General features: G+C 38.0%; 1 protein-coding gene across 4 annotated transcripts; it reads left to right on the top strand.

Moving 5' to 3' along the window:
- The first annotated feature begins 6208 nt into the window (after window positions 1-6208).
- Window positions 6209-17313, top strand: LOC132791903 (lipase 3). 4 transcript variants are annotated; one of them, XM_060801030.1, is made up of 5 exons: window positions 6210-6928; window positions 13984-14161; window positions 14228-14589; window positions 14704-14862; window positions 16217-17313. In XM_060801030.1, exons 1-5 carry the CDS (start codon window positions 6686-6688, stop codon window positions 16916-16918), a joined length of 1644 nt encoding a protein of 547 aa, XP_060657013.1. In that variant the 5' UTR covers window positions 6210-6685; the 3' UTR covers window positions 16919-17313. The 4 variants fall into 4 exon arrangements, with proteins under 4 accessions (XP_060657022.1, XP_060657036.1, XP_060657013.1 ...); XM_060801045.1 differs by having other exon boundaries at window positions 6211-6326; XM_060801039.1 differs by lacking the exon at window positions 14704-14862 and having other exon boundaries at window positions 6209-6928.
- Window positions 17314-18734: the final 1421 nt, after the last annotated feature.

Genomic DNA, 18734 nt, shown 5'->3' with positions numbered 1-18734 from the left:
CAGCAATTAACGATTAAACAGGTTCAGCTTAGTTCAGTTTAATTGTAAAGTAATTGCATAACTATGAAGTTTATGGCAAATGAATGTAAACATAAATAATGCCATGAGCTTTTTCAACGTAGTTATTTCATACTATTTATACACAATAAACAGTTAATTAATTTAATATATATTAGCATATTATTTAACAAGATGAATGTATTTTTTATTAATTTCCATTTGCATTATGCAAACTGTTTTTTGATACTTTATAAAATTATTTATTTAGGTACTCTTTAAACAAAATATATTTTATTTCATTTACTACATTTGTATTTTTATTTTACAAACTGTTTTTTACTTTTCTTTTATTCGTTTCTATTTGTATTATGCAAAGTGTTTTTTTTTTTCATTTTATAAATTACTTTTTTAGTTACATTTCAACCATTTATTTCATTTATTTATATTTGTATTTTTCAAACTGTTTGTCTCTCTACAAATGACAAGTTTATTTCTATCTTTTCAACATTGCTTTAATCTGTTTGCCATCAACTAAATCACATCCATCATTCTGAACATTTTTGGAGCACTCCCACAATATTTATTGCAGCATCATCAAAAGCAAGAATCAAATAAATAAATAAAGAGAAGGAATTGAGCTGAAGACGTTGATTAGAATTTCCAAGTTGCCAGTTGTGGCAAGTGCTGCATAAATACAAATAAAAAAATATAAAAACATAACTGACAACAAGTCCAACGGGATCAACACACATACACAGATGACAACAACCGCAGCCACAACAGCAGCAACCACAACAGCAACTACAACAACAATAACAGATAAACAGCCAACTGGGATATATGTCAATCGAACGAATTGAAGCAACAAAAACACGCAACTGGCTTGAAAAATGTGTTTAATGTTTTGCTTATATTGCAACAAATGTAAACAGGAACAGAGCGCGCCACAAGCAGCAGCAGCAGCAACAACAACAACCACATGAAACGCCTTCATGACACATTTACCAACATTTTGTTGCTGCCTTTGAATGACAAATCTTGCATAGCATTTGTTGTTGTTTGTGGTAAGCCCCGTTTCGTGATGTTGTTGCTTGTGCTTTTGCTGTTGCTGTTTCTGTTGTGGCTGTTGCTGTTGCTGTTGCATAGAAAACCAAATACAACGCCACCGGCTCATTCGCCAGCGCTTGCCTCGTGCTTTTGCCTATAGTTTTTTTCCATTTAAGCCAAAAAAAAGTTGCTGAAGAAATGAACAGAAAAATAATGAAATTGAAATACTCTAACTCAATACTAAAACGTTTTTGGAGTTCAAGTAAATCAAATATAATATTTGAAATATTTGATTTAGAAAATTGTAAACAATATTTGGCTCTTGAAAATGCTAGAAAATCTTAAGTCCATCCCCACTCTTTTTAATTTGCTCTCAGAGAATTCAATACTCTGAAAGCAACGTTAATTAACCACAGGCAAATTAAATTACCTGAGCAGCTAATGAATAGTTTAAGGTATCATCAAATCGCATGCTCAAGTCATACTACTCGGCATTAAAATAGCATCGAAAACCACTTTCGATGTCGCCTACTGCACCATTAGCAGATTTTTGTTCAGTTTGAGAGGCAACACAAAAAATGAAAAAAAAAAAATACATTTGCGGTTGAATCACGAAAGGAAAAATGCGGCGCCGGCTAGGCTGGATGCTTATATAATATTCGCAACAGTGCTAAACAGAGAGACTAAGCTATGCAGAGAGATAGAGAGAGTGAGCGAGGGAGAGAGAGTGGCTGTGAGATGGGCGGAGAGAGACTACTCGATGCTCGGTGGCTTCTCGTTGCAAAATGCAACTAGTAATAAATTGGCATGCGCTTTGGAATTTCTTGCCAAATATTGATGACAGTTAGTAGCAACAAAGTAGCAACAGCAGAGTTTAGAAATGATTTTATATAATCACTATTAAGTATACGCCGCGTGGTGAGGTGTGGTGGCGGCTGAGGTGCAGTGTTGGCTCACACTTCATGCCACAATAACAATCGTCACAACTATCATTTGATTTCATTTTATTACACTTCGCGTAAATAATAAAGCCACAGCAACTACCGCATTACGCAGCCACAGGCCACAAGCTGATGACGCCCCTGCGATTCCATTGTTGTCGTTGTTGCTGCCACAGTTGCCACAGTTGATTATAGTCGTTGTTTAGTTGGCGTAGGTGCAACATGTGGCAAGTGCGGCAATTAAATTACGTTTAAGCGACGCCTTAATCGCCGCTCTAGGCCACAACGAGATGCAAGCGAAGATTCCCACAGATTGTGAATAACCGCAACGAGGCAGGCAAATTAGTTGGTTGAAATCTAAAGTTTTAGCTGGTCTCAAGTGGAAAGCAAAGTTCATAATTTATCATCTTTGTGCTAAAGTTGTTTGTGATCTTAAAAGCTTGTCAATTAAATACTACACAACAGCTGAGCACAGTCAACATTTTGGCATATGGAAATTGGGGCAAACTGGCCCAAAAAGTGTGTCAACCGGCTGAAAGGCAAACAACTTACATCCTGGCAAGGCCAACAGACAATTTACAGGTCTGTTGCTCTTCTGACTTCCCCACACACACTCTCTTCATCTCATTCTTTCCATCTCTCCCTTTCTTTCTTTCTTTCGCTGCAGCTTCAGCTTCAGCTTTATCTCCATCTCGCACACACTCTTGCGCTTACAAATAATTTCAGTGTCACGCTGCGTTTAAGCCTGGAACTAAAAATATGGCCAACAATAATAAAAACAAAAAGTTGTGCCACAGCAACCAACCAGCAGCAGCAGTCGACAATAAATCTGTTACAACAACAACAACAACAACAACCACAACAAAATGCGCCTTCTGACCTTGAGTCGTGGCATTAAATTGCAACAGTTTTGGCTGTGCCCAAAACAGAAAAAAAGAAAATAAAAAAATAAAAAAAAGACTCAAAACAGCCGGCAGTTTTACTTGTTATTATTATTGGCAGTTGTGGCTGCGTAAAATGTTGCAAGAATCTTTGGCAAAGCAAAAACCATTTCAATTCGACTAATGCATACTCTGTGAAGTGATAATTACATTACGAGTTTTAATGAATGTTACTACGAGTCTTAGTTGCTTTGGTTGATAATCTGGTATATTTTGCATTCAAAATTATATTTTTAATGTACTACCATATAAATATACCAAATATATGATATATTTTCAGTATTTATGCGGAATATTAATATGGTATATTTTAAAATTAGATCCACACTGATTTGCTTTTATTTAAAATGGGTAGCGGGTATCTCACAGTCGTGCACACTCGACTGTAGCTCTCTTACTTTTTTTACCACATGGTAATATATAACTTTGTATCCACACGAAATGATTAGCGTCAAAAGCCGACACCCATTTAAAAAAAAAAAATTGAATAGTGACCATATTTTTAAAGCTAGAGCAATTTGTATAACACATAATAAAACCTTCTCTCTTTATAATTTCTGAAGTTTTCGTCCGATTGGAGAAGTATCATAATAGTTATTCAAAGAAATAATTTTAAATAGTACAAAAAAGGATCCTGTTATCGGGTCTTAATTGCTGTATGCGACAGTCTGGTATATTTTGTGCTCTATAACAGATATACCAAATATACATTTCGTGTTATTTTTAGTTTACAATATATGCATTTTCAATATACAAATATACCAAATATACAATTCAGTATATGTTTAAATTTATAATTTGTATTAATATACAAATATACCAAATATACATTTCGCTATATTTTTTTATTTTTATTTATTTATTTTTAAAATTATATAGTGTACCAAAAGAGTTGCATAGTTTATGTCACATATCGTATATCATATGACTAATACAGACAACGATGTTATCTTTTAAATTTTACTATCTCACAATTTTAATCCCATAAAATCTCCATAAAAATTCTACAGGGTATTAAAGTGAACGCCTAGCTTCAGCACACAAATTATAATTATAGTTAGTTGGTGCAAGCATCACAACAATTATAATTATTTTGCTGCTACAAATTGGACGAAAAGGCGTTTCAATAAACCAGAGCATGCTGCAGTCTTAAGATTCCACTTTAGTTGGCGACCATGCTCCTGGCCATCAACTTGCAAGCACGTGTTCATGACATTCTTGCAAATTGATATGGAATTGGCATTTGAGCTGTGTATGTAGTGCAAGTGCAAGACCACAAATTTTTGCAGCAATTCTGGGTCAGTTCAATATGCAATTTGTGACCTGCGTTGCCTTGAAGCGAAGTACTAAGCAATTTGCTGCTAAATATGTTGTAAGAATGCATGTAAAAATGCTGATTGAATTTATGATTAATGTGCAAGCGGCAGCGGCGTTGTCATTGAGCGGCAGTCGGTCGAGTGCATAGCCCTGTTGGGCCAAGGCCAACACAGACACAGCACAGAGAGATCATAACCGGGAAATAATTATCATCAGGAGCGGCGTCATCATGATTGTTGTGATGATTGTTGCAAAAGCAAACAATTGTGTTGTTGCAATGATAACAAAAACATAAAAGTAAAACACAGCGACGACGCAAGCTCATAGTTGTTTATTCGGGTTGCCAACTAAATGGCACATATAATGCCAGCAATCTTTTGAATGCGAATGGGGGAATGCGTGCGATTGCCACACTCAGCGAGGCGAGAGACAAAGAAAGTGAAATAGAAATACAGACAGCAATCGACATTTTGCTCGCATTTTTTATTTCGTATAAAAAATGAAAACGTAACCAGGTGCCTACCCCAACAACGACGACGACGACTCTAGCTGAATCCCAAAACACAGACAAACACCGAGCACCAAACACCAGGTAGGCAGTCAGGCAATTGGACATTTCAACCCATTTCAACAGTCGCTTTGGCTCTTGGGATGCAGTGGGGCGTGCCATTTTACTGAGAAGCCCGAAGCTACGGCCACAGCTCGAGGTTTGTGCAAATGCAATTACCTTGGCAGCAAACGTAACACACAAACACTGAAACAGAGTCAGTAAGACGACAACAACAACAACAACAACAACAATAACAACAACAATAACAACAACAACGGCGACGATGACGACGACGACGACGAAGACTTGTGGCACGAACCCCCCAAAAACCCACACGAATCGCACTGTGAAAAACGAAAGACTTAGGCAGCAAACTTGCTTGGCACGCGCTGTTAAAGCAACAACAACAGTACCAAACGTCACGTCGCCAGCAGACAAAACAAACGTACAACTTGATAATATAATAGATCTGCGTAGACTCTAAAAAAAGATAAACGAACCAACCAATGAGGGCGTCAAACATGCTCGAACCGTTCGAGTCATGCGGGTCGAGTTCCTTGAGCCGGGTTAAGTTCACTGTATAAACAGTTGAACTAGATTATCGGTATTTTTTTATATGGCCATTGTAGGTGAACCGAAACAATGTGTGACCGTGACAGCACCAAACAATTCAATTAAAATAATGCCGCTTTATTGATTTTTTGATATTTGATGTGCCACTAAACAGAAACACTAAAAAATACAAATTTAAATAAGCATAAGAAGAATCAAAATTAATTATCTGAACATTTGCATTTATTTGGCAAATGTGCGTATCAAATTGTTGTTTGTGTTTTATGTTAAGGAGTGTACAAGATTTATTGATTTTGCCACAAGCAACGTTACTTGAAACTTAAGGTCACATTTAAAATACAAGTGATTGTATTTCATTTCTATTAAATAGAACTCATAATATTTATTCACAATATCTTGTACAAAACAGTTTACAAAATTCATTTCGAAACTAAACATTCAATTGTGTTCATTAAATAACAAACTGGATGCCTAATGGCAGCTCAGTATCTTTCAGTTACACATCGACACAACGATTTACAATACAAATTCACTTGCCACCTCTTTCACACCTCAAGTTACGATTCGATTGCATTTCTTTTGCCAAAGAAATTGGCAATTGTGAATACGAATAAGAGTACGAGTACGAATACGTATGCGAATGCGAATGAGTTTGCCAAATTGGAGTACCATCCATCACACAAGCAGACAACATGAGTCCGCAGCTAGCTACAATACAACATTGATTTGGATCAGATCGGGCTGCAACAAGTTGGCATCGAGCTAACTAACAAACAGCTGACTTGTTTCGGCTGGCCTGGCTCAAACCTAGCCCAGACAGGCAGCTTGTGGCCAAAGTTTGAGTCAGTTGAGTAACGAAGCTCCATCGCATCGGTTGGCAAGTGAAACTCGTAGCTCGTAGCTCGGTAGCTGAGACAGCAGCGCGTGCGCGTCTAACCATAGCTTCCAAAATCGATCGTAAATTATCAAAAAACCTAACAAAAGAGGATAACACTAAAGCCAAATGGACTGCATTGAATAATCCTGAACAAAAACACAAAAAGCGAGTGTCTGCCACATAATATAATATTGTAATCGCAGTTATAACGAAAAGTGTCGAAAGTGAAGCTTTCTGTGGGGGGTTATAAAGCAAACGTAATCGTTACGCTTAGGTGCAAGCAACTGTTAACTGTTGCATTGCCAATTTGTCGAGTGAGTTTGGCGAGTTTTCTTCGTCTTTCTCTGTGTGAGTGTATGAGAGGAGCTCTTTTTCTCTTCGACACTCTCTCTCTCTCTCTTCCTCTCTCTGTGTTCATTTCTGTGCGTGTCTCTTTGAGATGTGGCCAAGTTGTCGCGCGTTTGGATTTGGCCCGTGGCCAACGGCGCTGCTGTTGCACTGCCTTGTGGCACTGCTCGTCTGCGGCAGCGCCGACGCCTTCACCATACTCTCGCCCTTCAGCTACAGTTCGCTGAGCTTTAAGAATCTGCTTAACAGTGTTCTGTTGTCGAGCAACGCCAATTTGGCTGGCGGCGGTCGCAATCTCAAGTCCGATGTGCTTGAAGATGCATCACTGATAACGGTAAGTAGTTGCCCCAAATGTTAACAAAAAAAAAAACAGAAACAACAACTCATGCAATTGCCACTGTGGACACCTTGGCTGACCTCATAGCCACCGCACCGCATCGCCACAAAGTTGTTAGCATTGACATTTGTTATTGTAACAAACAGTCAGAAAGACAGACTGACTGTTGTTACCTGTTGTTGGTTGTGTTACCTTTGTGTTACCGGTTCAGTTTTTTTTTTCTTTCTTGGCTTTGTGGCTACTGCACACAACTTGTGATGTCTTATGATTTTTGTTCAACAATTTTTCTATGTTAAATAAATTTACACTTTTTTCCATTTGGTCTCTCGCTCGCCCCGCTTAAAAGAAAGTTTACACATTGTGTTTTTCTGTTTTACGTATTTCTGCTATTTCATTTTGTGCAGTTCGTTGACTTTTCGTTTCGACAGATTTGTTTTTTTTTTAGTACCAGAACTTTATTAGCGACCAAAAAGCATAAGAAGTCGCCCTAATCATGACCAAACACGACAAGCACTCACTTTGAATTTATTTGCAACATGCAACTGGCACGTTGCAAGTTCCTGCCACTTCAACTCTGCCTCATACACATGTTTTACGATCATCTAACGTGAGCTTAGCCCATCAGAGTACAGACATTGGACATTTTTTGTTTTGTTTGTTTGCTTTTTTGCAATTTTGTATTTGCCTTTTTTATGGCGTTGCCGCTAATTTTTAGCGAGACGTTAACTGAGCTTTGAAACACGCATAAATAACGAGATTTAAGGGAAGTTGGAGAAATTATGTGAATGCATTATTGCTAATTTGGCATTTTTTGAGTCGTTTATTAGAGTGATAATATCTGATGTAATCAGACATAAATTAATTAAATGAAATATTTGCTCAATTGCCTACTTTCGGATTCCAATGATATACAATTTATGATCGTATTTATCTTTGGTTTTATTTAATTTTGTGACATGAAAAAATACAAATTAATTGCAAATAAATTATTTTAATATTATAACTTATTATAATATTATAAATTATAACCATGTCTGTCTGTCTCTATACCTTATTATTATTATTTTTGCGGTATATTACTTTTGTATATTCTAAGAATAATACCGAACTGTTTTACTCTTATTCAAAATGGGTCGCGGACATCTCACAACACATTCAATTGTGGCTTTCTTACTTGATTCTGTTTTCTGATAGTAATAAAATTAACCCTTTGTTTGAAATAAAGTCATAAATACTGTGAGTGTTACAATCCAAAATTCATGGCTAAAATATTCATGAAAATTAGATTTTGTAGGTCTACTCACCTTGATAACCTCCATAACTGTTAGTTGGCCCAGTTTACGTGCCTGCAATTAGATTAATTCATTATGTTTTCCGTTCACATCATTATTACAAATGCAACAGACGTTTCTTGTCTCTATTGCGTTGATTTTTCACAAAGGTCAGTTCCGAATTAACAATTTGCATTCGACGAAAAACACAGAAAAAATTGAATATTCACACAATTGTAAACACATAAGTCTTAAATTTTGTTTAGGTTTTTATTTTTTGGATTTTTTTTTTTGGCAGTCAAACAACAGTTTGTCAAGGCGACAGTCGGGCTGAAAGAGTAAACACTGTCCAAAGATTACCACATAAACTTTAAAGGTGGGGTTAACAGTGCCATCAAATGCGATAATGTTTAATAATGACAACCAGGCGAAAATTGACAAAGCCAATAAACTCGCAAGATATACAATACAAAAATATAAAAATAAATAAATAAATAAAATTATTAACAACACGTTAACAACAGCAACAAATTACCAGCAAGTGTAAAAAAATGATGGTTTTTTGATATGAGGCCGAGGAAGAAGACGAAGAAGAAAAAACGAGGTGCAGCGTGGGTCGACGAAGGAATGATTACGTGATAACGTAACGTGCATTATGCGAATTACGTGCGTTTTAAACGTGACAGAGAAAGAAATAACAAAAAACATAATAAAAGAAAGAAAGATATACAACAAGCATTGTCAACCGGAGTAACGATATTAAACTGAAAAGAAATAAACTAAATAACAGAAACAGAAACAGATACAGATACAGATACTGAAACCAAAACTGAAACTGAATCTTATGCAAAGTCATGGCTGGGCTTTCAAATGCGGCCAACAAACTAACCGAACCGAAAGCAAAAAACCGAACCAAAACTCCAAGCTAAAAAGTCTGCAACAATTTCTGCACGTTTGCCAATTGCATAATCGTCGCATTGAGACGGCCGAGAGACACCTTTAATGCCCGCAATAACAAATTGGAAATTGTCAACATACAAAACACACACACATACACATACACATACACACCTACACTCAGGCATATGCACAATAATCAACATGCAATTAGGCTAACCTGTCGACTGGCTGACTGACTTTGAAATATGGGTTAGGAGCTCGAGACCGAGCCCGAGACCGAGCCCGAGCTTGAGCCCTCGCTGCACGTGCCCAACACCAACCACTTACAATGGTTAGCCAACGATGGCGATTCGAGATCTTTGGGATCTCTGGAACAATGCCAGACCCCATGCCATGTCTCAGTCTCTTCACTACAATAAGGAAATGCGATTGCCATACGCCGCTTTTTTTTTTTTTTTTGCATTTTATTATTTCTTTTATTCATTGAGTTTTTTTTTCGTAAGGTTTTGCTTTACTTTTTGGCATTTGCCTTTGTTTTGCTTCAGTTAAAGTTTGTTTTATTTGCTTTTTTCGTATTTGGGCTTTGGCAGTGCCTTAATTTGAATTTGAAGAGTTTCCGCATTGTTTTTGCACGCCAAACGGTTTGTAAATCATTGTCATCAACTTGATTACGTCGATTTGACAAATCGACAGGCAAATTGTGTCTCAATCGGCAGCGGCAAAAACCAACAGTGAATCTGATTATCTAAGTGCAAGAGTTACAGTCAACATTTGGGCTTTAATTAAGAACTAAGCTCTTGCTTCAATTTACATATTTTTAAAAACTAAAGGAAAATCATAAAGCAGTACAATTTTGCAGAAAAAGTAAACTTAGCTTTAGCCTGTTTAAAATGTGATTAAAATTTTCCAGAAATAGTTAACTTACAAAAGAAATATTTTAGCCTATTTAAAATGATGTCACAATGCAATCAATGTCTTCATTATCGATGCTCCACAATCATATTGATTGAGAGCTGACTACAAGAGTTCAAATGTGATTAACCTTTGCGTTTTGATGCCATTAAATTGATGTCAGGCCACAAGACGGTAAAGTCACAACCACAAGCGCATGAAAATCAATATGAACACGTCTTGAGTGGAGAAGTTTTTTAGAGAGAAAAACTGGTTGGCGTTGCGTCGAGCGATGCCACGAACTTTGAGAGCTGCCGGGCAATTATAATGACGACGATGATTATGTTGGGTGCTAAGGTGCCGACAGACGATGTCAATATCAAGGTCGGTTACAAATCGAGTGGTATGCACACAAACAAATGAATGATATTGATTGAAAACAAAAGTGGTGCGGTTTCCTCAAACAGAGGTTGTTGCTGCCGCCTCTGATCGTAACTCCAGCAACAAAATCAAAAGTGTTTTATGCAAATGTGCGCGAGCACAAGCCATAAACAAATACGAAAAATCCGAGACAACAAATACGTTGACATCAAATCAATTTGCATTGAAATTACAAAAAGGCAGAAAAAACAGCAGCAATATCAAATCAAATGCATATTCAAATAAAGCATTAACAGCCACGCCTCACACACACACAAGCACATATAAACATGCTGTCAATTAGCTGGGACACGAACCACAAGCACAGAGGTAAACACTCGCATTTAGTGGGTCATGATGAGACAGAGATAGAGATAGAGAAACCCCGAAAGAAATAGATGAATTTTACTTTAGGTGCTAATGAAGTTTTTGCTGTACGAAGAGTCAACAACAACAACAATATTGTTCAGTTAGTGGAACGGTAAAATTCATAGTCAAACAATGCAAAAGCAACAACAAATTTTAAATAAATATGTGTAACAGCAAATCAAATAATATTTCAGATTGTCAAATGTCTTCCTAGTGAACTATTTTTTTTTTTATTCGAATTTGTTTAATAATTGTTTTAGCCACATTTCTGTATCTATTGATTTTCGGTTTTTAGTTTTCTGTAATTGTTTTTCCGTTGTCAAATTGGGTCAAAAGCAAATATTTTGTGCAACATTTTGCAGTTGGCTTTTAAAATTATTTTCAGTTGATTTGTGATGCAGAAATAGGTTTTAATTGAAGTGCGACGAGTGGTGCGAGAGTTGAGTTGATTTTGGTAATCACTAAAAAATGTCATAAGAATTTGATGCAATGCTTTTGCTTGGTATGTCAAGGAAGTCTAACCACACACCGGACTTTAGTTGTCGAAATTAGCCCCAGCTAATTGGCTGGTTAAATATGAAAAGGCAAGTGCTAAATAGTGTAATATTTTGTGGTCTTTTGTGTTGAGTTAAATGATTGCCAACACCTGAAGCTGAGGCTGAAGCCAAGTCAAGTGGTGTTGCTTATATAAGTCATAAAATTAATGGGCTGCAATTTGCAGATTTTATCTGTTGGCAGAAGAGGCATGCGAATACGAGTAAAATGCAAGTTGTTGCGCTTTTGATTGCCACACATTTACGTACATTTCAACACCACATTTGCCGCGTTTCCCAACACTGTGTCACTGTATGCGGTGGCTGCTGCTTTGGCTGCTGGCTGCTGGGAATAGCCCGTGCTGAAAGATGCGACTGCAACTTGGCAATATATTTTCGCATTTAACATTGTCGTGCCTCCGCCTTGCGGCTTAAACAAATATTGGCTGTGCCATTTTGGCCGGCCGCAAAAAGTGTGTCAAGCTGGTATTTGCCAAGAAAAACAAAGGCTAACTATTTGTGTGTGTGTGTCGGGCCACCAAACCAGCTGTTGAAAGCCCATCATACGGTCAGGCTTTTATTCTTTTGTATTTTCAAAGCAAACAAAGCAAAAATTGCATAACAATTGCCGCTAGGAAATTGCCAAAAAGAAAACTCTAATTTATGCCCCAAAACAACATTGGCAACAAGAGAGCATGTGGAAAAAGGAAAAAAATATTTCAGTGGCTCAGCCAGCTAGCTGGTAAGTAAGCTGGCTAACTGGCGTACCACTTCCTCATGTTGGTCAACCAGCCGGCAAAGTCAGTTGGCCAATGCAATTGTTTACACTTATTAAACGAGCGTTTTGTTGTTGTTGTTGTTTATTGTTGTTGCTGTTTCTCTCTCACCGTTGTTGTGGCTATTTCGATTCGCTGCCAAGGTTAATTAAAATGCCAAACAGCTTCAATTGCCTCTCTCTACTATTTTTTTCTCTCTTTCTCTCTCTCTCTTTGTTGTCTCTCTGGGCATTTGTGCAATCGCGTGTTTATAGATTTTTCAACTATTGTTTTATAAGACAATAATTATTTCGGCACCCTCACAATTACGATTGTATAACGTTTGTAAAACTTATCAAAATTATCACGAAACATTGAAATCTATCAAAATACAAAATACAAAAAAATTATGCATTATGCCAGAAAAATTACAAGTACTCCCTCGTTGTGTTGTATGCTGTCATACGTTGCGTATGCGTAATACGTGACTTCACTCCGTCAGCTGTGTCAACTGCGTCAGCTGAAATTCTAAAGCTGTCGTCATAAAATATAGTTTTCGATATTTATCAACAATAATTTATGATCATTTTTAGCTTTTTATATTACTTGCGGTGTTAATAAAGAAATTTTTTATGGCACGCGCAATTGCGAGAAGCGGTTCTTATTCATATAAAATTGCGCGTGGCAACCGAAGTAGTTATGAAATTGAAATGTGCTTTTCTAATTTATATTTTTATACACGCTTTCCATAGAAAAAAAAATCGAATTTTGCGTACATACAATAATATCTGATGATTTCTGAAAAATAGGGACTTAGTTGCTTTGGCTGGCTGTACAGTATTGATATATTCGAAATGTACTATATTATTATTCCAAATATAGCCTTCGGTCTATCTTAGTATTATTGCTGTATACTATATTAATATATTTTAAGAATAACACAGCATCGTTTCGGTATATTTTGAATGTTTTACTATATCAATATTCGAAATAGTTCCTTCGGTATATTTCAATCCTTTTATGTTTATTAAATTCGGTACATTTTAAGAATAATGCCACATTGTTTTGCTCTTATTCAAAACGGGTAGCAGATTTCACTATTTCTTATATATATCTTTTTTATAAAAATGTATATCAGAAGTTGTTTAACAATCTTAGTTCGCCATGGTCATTTTAATCAAATCAATTATAACTTTATTAACTGACAATTCGTCTTTGATTTTCAATTAGTGTTTCTTTATCACTCACAATCCCCACTCCAATTCCACTTATGCTCCATGGTCAGATTTCTTCTCACATGCTTCTCCCTCACTTCAATTAAGGTCACATTAGAAATACAAATTTACTGTTTGGTTATTATGCTTAATTTAGTTTTCAATATCTTTATTTACCTATTCCTAATGCAGTGTTGATTTAGCTCTTGTCTATAAATGAAAATTCCTTAAAATATTCTGCAGCTATTTTTATCTCTGGAATTAAATTAAAATTGAATTTTCTTTAGTTCAAGCGCATTCCCTTGGTTGTTTTTTAAATGCCTTCCAATTATTTGATCAAATTCCTGACAAGAGCTTCGTTTGCCAGTGCCTAAAGCTGATTTAACTTGTTGATGCCACAAATTAAAATTCATTAGCCCAAATTGCTGTGGTTTAGGTCCAGACGAAGCCATCGCCTCCTCACCTGTCCTGGTCTGACCTTTACTGACGAAAAGCACCTGAGCCACAGTGTTATGCAAATGGCAAGAATGAAAAAGAGAGATGGCAAAGAGTGCCGAAAGAGGGCGTGATGGCGTGAGGGCGTGGCTGCAACTCAATTTTACACTGCCATGATTTGCACTTGCCGCAGACTAATCATTCCCGTGTTTTTTTTTCTCTTTCTCTGTCTATCTTTAAACCATTCTCCATCGCGTTGGACAGCCGAAACTAATACGCAAATACGGATATCCATCGGAGACACACACAGTGGTGACCAAGGATGGTTATATACTCGAAATGCATCGCATACCAAAGAAGGGAGCTCAACCCGTCCTGCTCATGCACGGCATACTGGACACCTCGGCAACCTGGGTGCTAATGGGTCCCAAGTCAGGTTTGGGTGAGTATTATCTTGGTGCTGCACTTTGTCTAAGCCGTGTCTCTAATTGCTGGAATTACTTTGTAGGTTATATGCTGTCCGATCTGGGCTATGATGTGTGGATGGGCAACTCGCGTGGCAATCGCTATTCAAAGAATCACACAAGTCTGAATAGTGACTATCAGGAGTTCTGGGACTTTACATTCCACGAGATGGGCAAATATGATCTGCCCGCCAATATTGACTATATACTGAGTAAAACGGGCTACGAACAGCTCCATTACATTGGTCACTCGCAGGGCACGGCCATATTTTGGGTGTTGTGCTCAGAGCAGCCAGCGTATTCACAGAAAATCACCTCAATGCACGCTTTGGCGCCCATTGCCTACATACACGATATGAAGAGTCCACTATTTCGCACTCTTGTCCTCTTCCTCGACTTTTTGACGGTGAGTTCCCCAATTCCATTCCATCGCATCGCATCCCATCCACCGAAATGCCAATTGTAATTCGACTATGTCTATGCTTTTTTTGTTGTTTCTGTTTCTGTTTCTGGCTTACAGGCGGCCACGCGAATGCTGCGCATCACGGAATTCATGCCCAACACCAAATTCCTGGTGGACCACAGTCAGGTTGTGTGCCACGACAATGCCATGACGCAGGATGTCTGTTCGAATATCCTGTTTTTAGTCGCCGGCTACAATTCCGAACAGCTGAACAAGGTAATGTGCCAGCCAGGCGAACACCAGTTTAGTTTAGCACAAGTTCTTTGCCGCATTTTCCCCACAAATGTTTGTGGCAATCGATTTGAATTTTACCACACACACACACACACATACACAGATGCTAACTATTTGTTGTTGGCTCACCTGCCAGCCACCATCTGATTGTCTTCATTGAGTTGCCACTTCATTTTGGGGTAACCACTTTAATGATTTAACTTCGTTTGTGTGCCAATGCGTTTGAGTGCAATAGCTAAAAACACGGTAGCCAAATTCATGGTAGCTCATTGACTTTGAAAAAGATAGCGAATTGTATACAAGGATGTTGATAACTGAATTCCATTATTTAATTGCAAATATTTACACTAAGGAGAAAATTAATCTCATACTGAAAAAGAAATCAGAAAATAGACAAAAAAGAAGTAAAGTTAATTTCAAAGTTTAAAAAAAGGTGGAGATATTGAATATACAAATATTTATAACTACATTCATCTATATACACAAACATATTTGTAATGAAATATGAACTGAGAAAAGGAGGAATAAAAAGTACAAGAAAAAACAAACCAGAAAATAGACAAAAGACATAAAAGACTATTTACAATCAACTACAATTTTAGATTATTTTAAAATGTGATTAAAATAAATTAAGAATGGCTTTTATAGAACCATAATTTAAATAAAATAACACGATTTTACTTGAGGTAATTACCAGCTACACATTTCGGCCAATTTTAGATAGGAAAACTTAGTTCAAATGCAGCTGATTATCCTCAGCTCAGCACTCACTGGATAATTGACTATTGACCGCATGTTGAACACTCGGTTCGATTGGAAGTTATGACCCACAAAATGGAATCGCCGAAGCCTAAATTACAAGCACAACATGAACAAGCAGGTGTATGGCATGGCATGGCAGATGATATGGCTTGGCAATGTGGGGTGTTATTATCTATCCATAATGCCATTGACTGGCTTCAGTGTGTCCTTGTTGTCGTCGAGGGGAAAATGAGCATAATTAACTGACACAAGCGCACAAGAAACGGGGGGAGGAACGGTGAACGCTGATCGGGGAAACAGCGAAATTTCGTAACACCAAAGCAGGCGACAATGCATGCAAATTAGTAGCGTTTGCTGACCCAATGTAACCCTGTCAGCGGAAAGCGCATTAAATGCAACAAAGCAATCCTATCTGGTGTGCACTGTGCGTATACGCAACGTGTGCATGGCGTATACATAATTTGCCAAACGAGGCGAAAATGATGGCCCTTAAAGAGGTCAAAGTTGAGAGTTAGGCGACTTAGTTACACTTGAATAAGGAAATTTAATTAACTTCACTTTCTTTACTTCTCAGACGATGCTACCTGTGATGCTGAGCCACACACCGTCGGGCGCCTCTATCAAGCAGTTGGAACATTTTGGTCAACTAATGAAATCGGGACATTTTCGTAAATTCGATCGTGGCTACCTACGCAATCAACTCGAATACAATCGCATGACTCCGCCAGACTATGATCTGTCACGTGTCAAGGTGCCGGTTGCTTTGTATTACTCGGTGAATGACCTGCTCGTATCGACAACGGGCGTGGATCGACTGGCCAGAGAATTGCCAAATGTGATTGACAAGTATCTGGTGCCGATGGAACGTTTCAATCATTTGGACTTTCTGTGGGCCATCGATGTGAAGCCATTGGTCTACAATCGTCTGGTGCGCAATATACGCCGCGTGGAGAATCATCGAGCCAAATTGACGGCGAACTTGGCCAGTTATTTGGCCATGCAACTGCAGCGGCAGCATCTGCAGAATCAAATACAACTGCAGGCAACACTACAGCCAACCTTGCCACCCAATGTGCACTTGCCGCATCGCTTGGACCAGGAACTAACGCTAACAACAACAGCAGCAGCAGTTGCAACAGCTACAACAGCGACAACGCCAACAACGTCAGCAACACCAACAGCAACAGCAACGACAGAGACAACGGCAACGGGCACGGCAACCACCACGGAGAATGTTGAGGATGCCACAACAAGCACATCCGCAACGGAAGCGTGACTTGTCCTCTGAGCAGCTGTGGCCAAGGTTCTCGAGATTCTCTCTTGTGTAATTTCATTTGACTGTGATGACATTTTAACAATTTACGCTCTGATCCCAGCGTTTGAGATGGCGTTGCAATCGCAATTGCAATTGCAACAACATCAACTCAGGCACGCCCAGCATCCCAATATCACAATATTATTATTATTATTATGTATGTTATTGACTAGGCGCCCACATGAAGTCCCAAACATCCGATACAAAAAGAATTCTTCAGCCGAAATCGAAAACTTCCATTTACCATTTGTCCATTTACCATTTATCCATTTACCATTTATCACATATTGCTAAGTTCTTTTCTATGCTGCCCCAGTTTGAAAATGTTTTATTTATGTTTTGTGTACAAATTTATGAGTAACTGTAATGTTTACGTATTTTTAATAAAACTATTTTAAGAATATAAAATGCAAACTGATTTTTTAATGAGTGATGAACATAGAATACGATTAAGCGGAAGGCTTAAAATATATACAAAAATATTAAATGTTCCACAAAGATTTATTAAAAAGATGAAATGGTAAATTAGAGTTTACCAATCATGCAACTTAAAAACTAATTACCTAAGTACAAATTTAGATAGCAATAGTTACTCGTGGCCCATTATTTATTCAATTGAAAATGGCGCTGTAAAGTATGCAATGCTAAATTAAAAATTCAGCCTTAAAGACGGCAACACTTATTTGCTCGCGTTTCTGTCGCGTTTTAAACCGCACGCGTCTGTCACAACGACGACTGCTGTGACGTCTGGCGAGCTGCAGCTGTGAGATGGCAACCGCAGGATATTCAACATGGCATTGAAGCAAACAGCTCGACGTTTAATTGCAACTTAAAACGCAAGTCATTTCGACAGGCAGCGCGAAAAGTTGATCTGCCGCCACAGGCGTCCAACGCTGCAGGATGCATGTAACCCTGTCGCATTGTAGCTGCCGCCTGCTGTCGCCTGCCGTCTGCCAATGTGCTTGGCTGCTGCCTGGCTGGTTGCAACAGTTGCGCATTTCGATGGCAAGTTTAAGCCGCACAGCAAACGAATTGCCATCATTTGTCGTTGTCCTTTGGGCAACATTTGCGACTCGTCGAAGGAAGCGAAAAAAAAAGAACCAGCAAAGGCTTCGTCTGGTGAACTGGTGCGTTATTCAAGTCGTATACGATAAACAAACTTACCTGCCGCTCTGTTGTAGTTGTTGTTGTTGTATAAACACGCAAACAGCGTTTGTCGTATAAAAGTCGAAAAGTCTTTTCATTTTCATTCCATCTGCGGGCTGCAGGCCCATTGAAACTGTAGCTGCAATTGCAACTTCTGTTGCTACTGCAGCTAAATGAAAAATATTTACTCAAGGACCGTATTTGCCAGCGTTGACAACTATTGCTTCCGTTCTCGAACGAAATTGCGACCTAAACGAGAAAAGTCGAACAATCAAAAGAAGAATAAAATGCAGAAAAACAACTAACTGGTTAAATTAAAAATATTATTTTTAACTTCAATTGCAACTTATATCTTTTGAAATTTATCTTTCAAAAACATCTGAAGAATACTGCGATATTTATAATTTTCATCTACTGCAACCGCACTGCACACAATTGACACAAATTCAAGTTTAATTAGAGTTTTAGCTGACAGAGTTGCCAGGGTTGCCACTAACTAACTTTTTCGCTTTGTTCTGTCTACCGTATTGTATAACTCTCGCATCTCTCTCTCGCAGTCTCCTCTCACTTTATATACACCCCACATCATTCTCGCCCCAGTCGTCAGCTTCCATTTTGCTTCTGCCTGCCA

The sequence above is a fragment of the Drosophila nasuta genome, chromosome 2L, assembly GCF_023558535.2.
Source record: "Drosophila nasuta strain 15112-1781.00 chromosome 2L, ASM2355853v1, whole genome shotgun sequence".
In the NCBI taxonomy this organism is placed as follows: Eukaryota; Metazoa; Arthropoda; class Insecta; order Diptera; family Drosophilidae; genus Drosophila; species Drosophila nasuta.
This window is presented reverse-complemented; position numbering and strand designations above follow the sequence as displayed.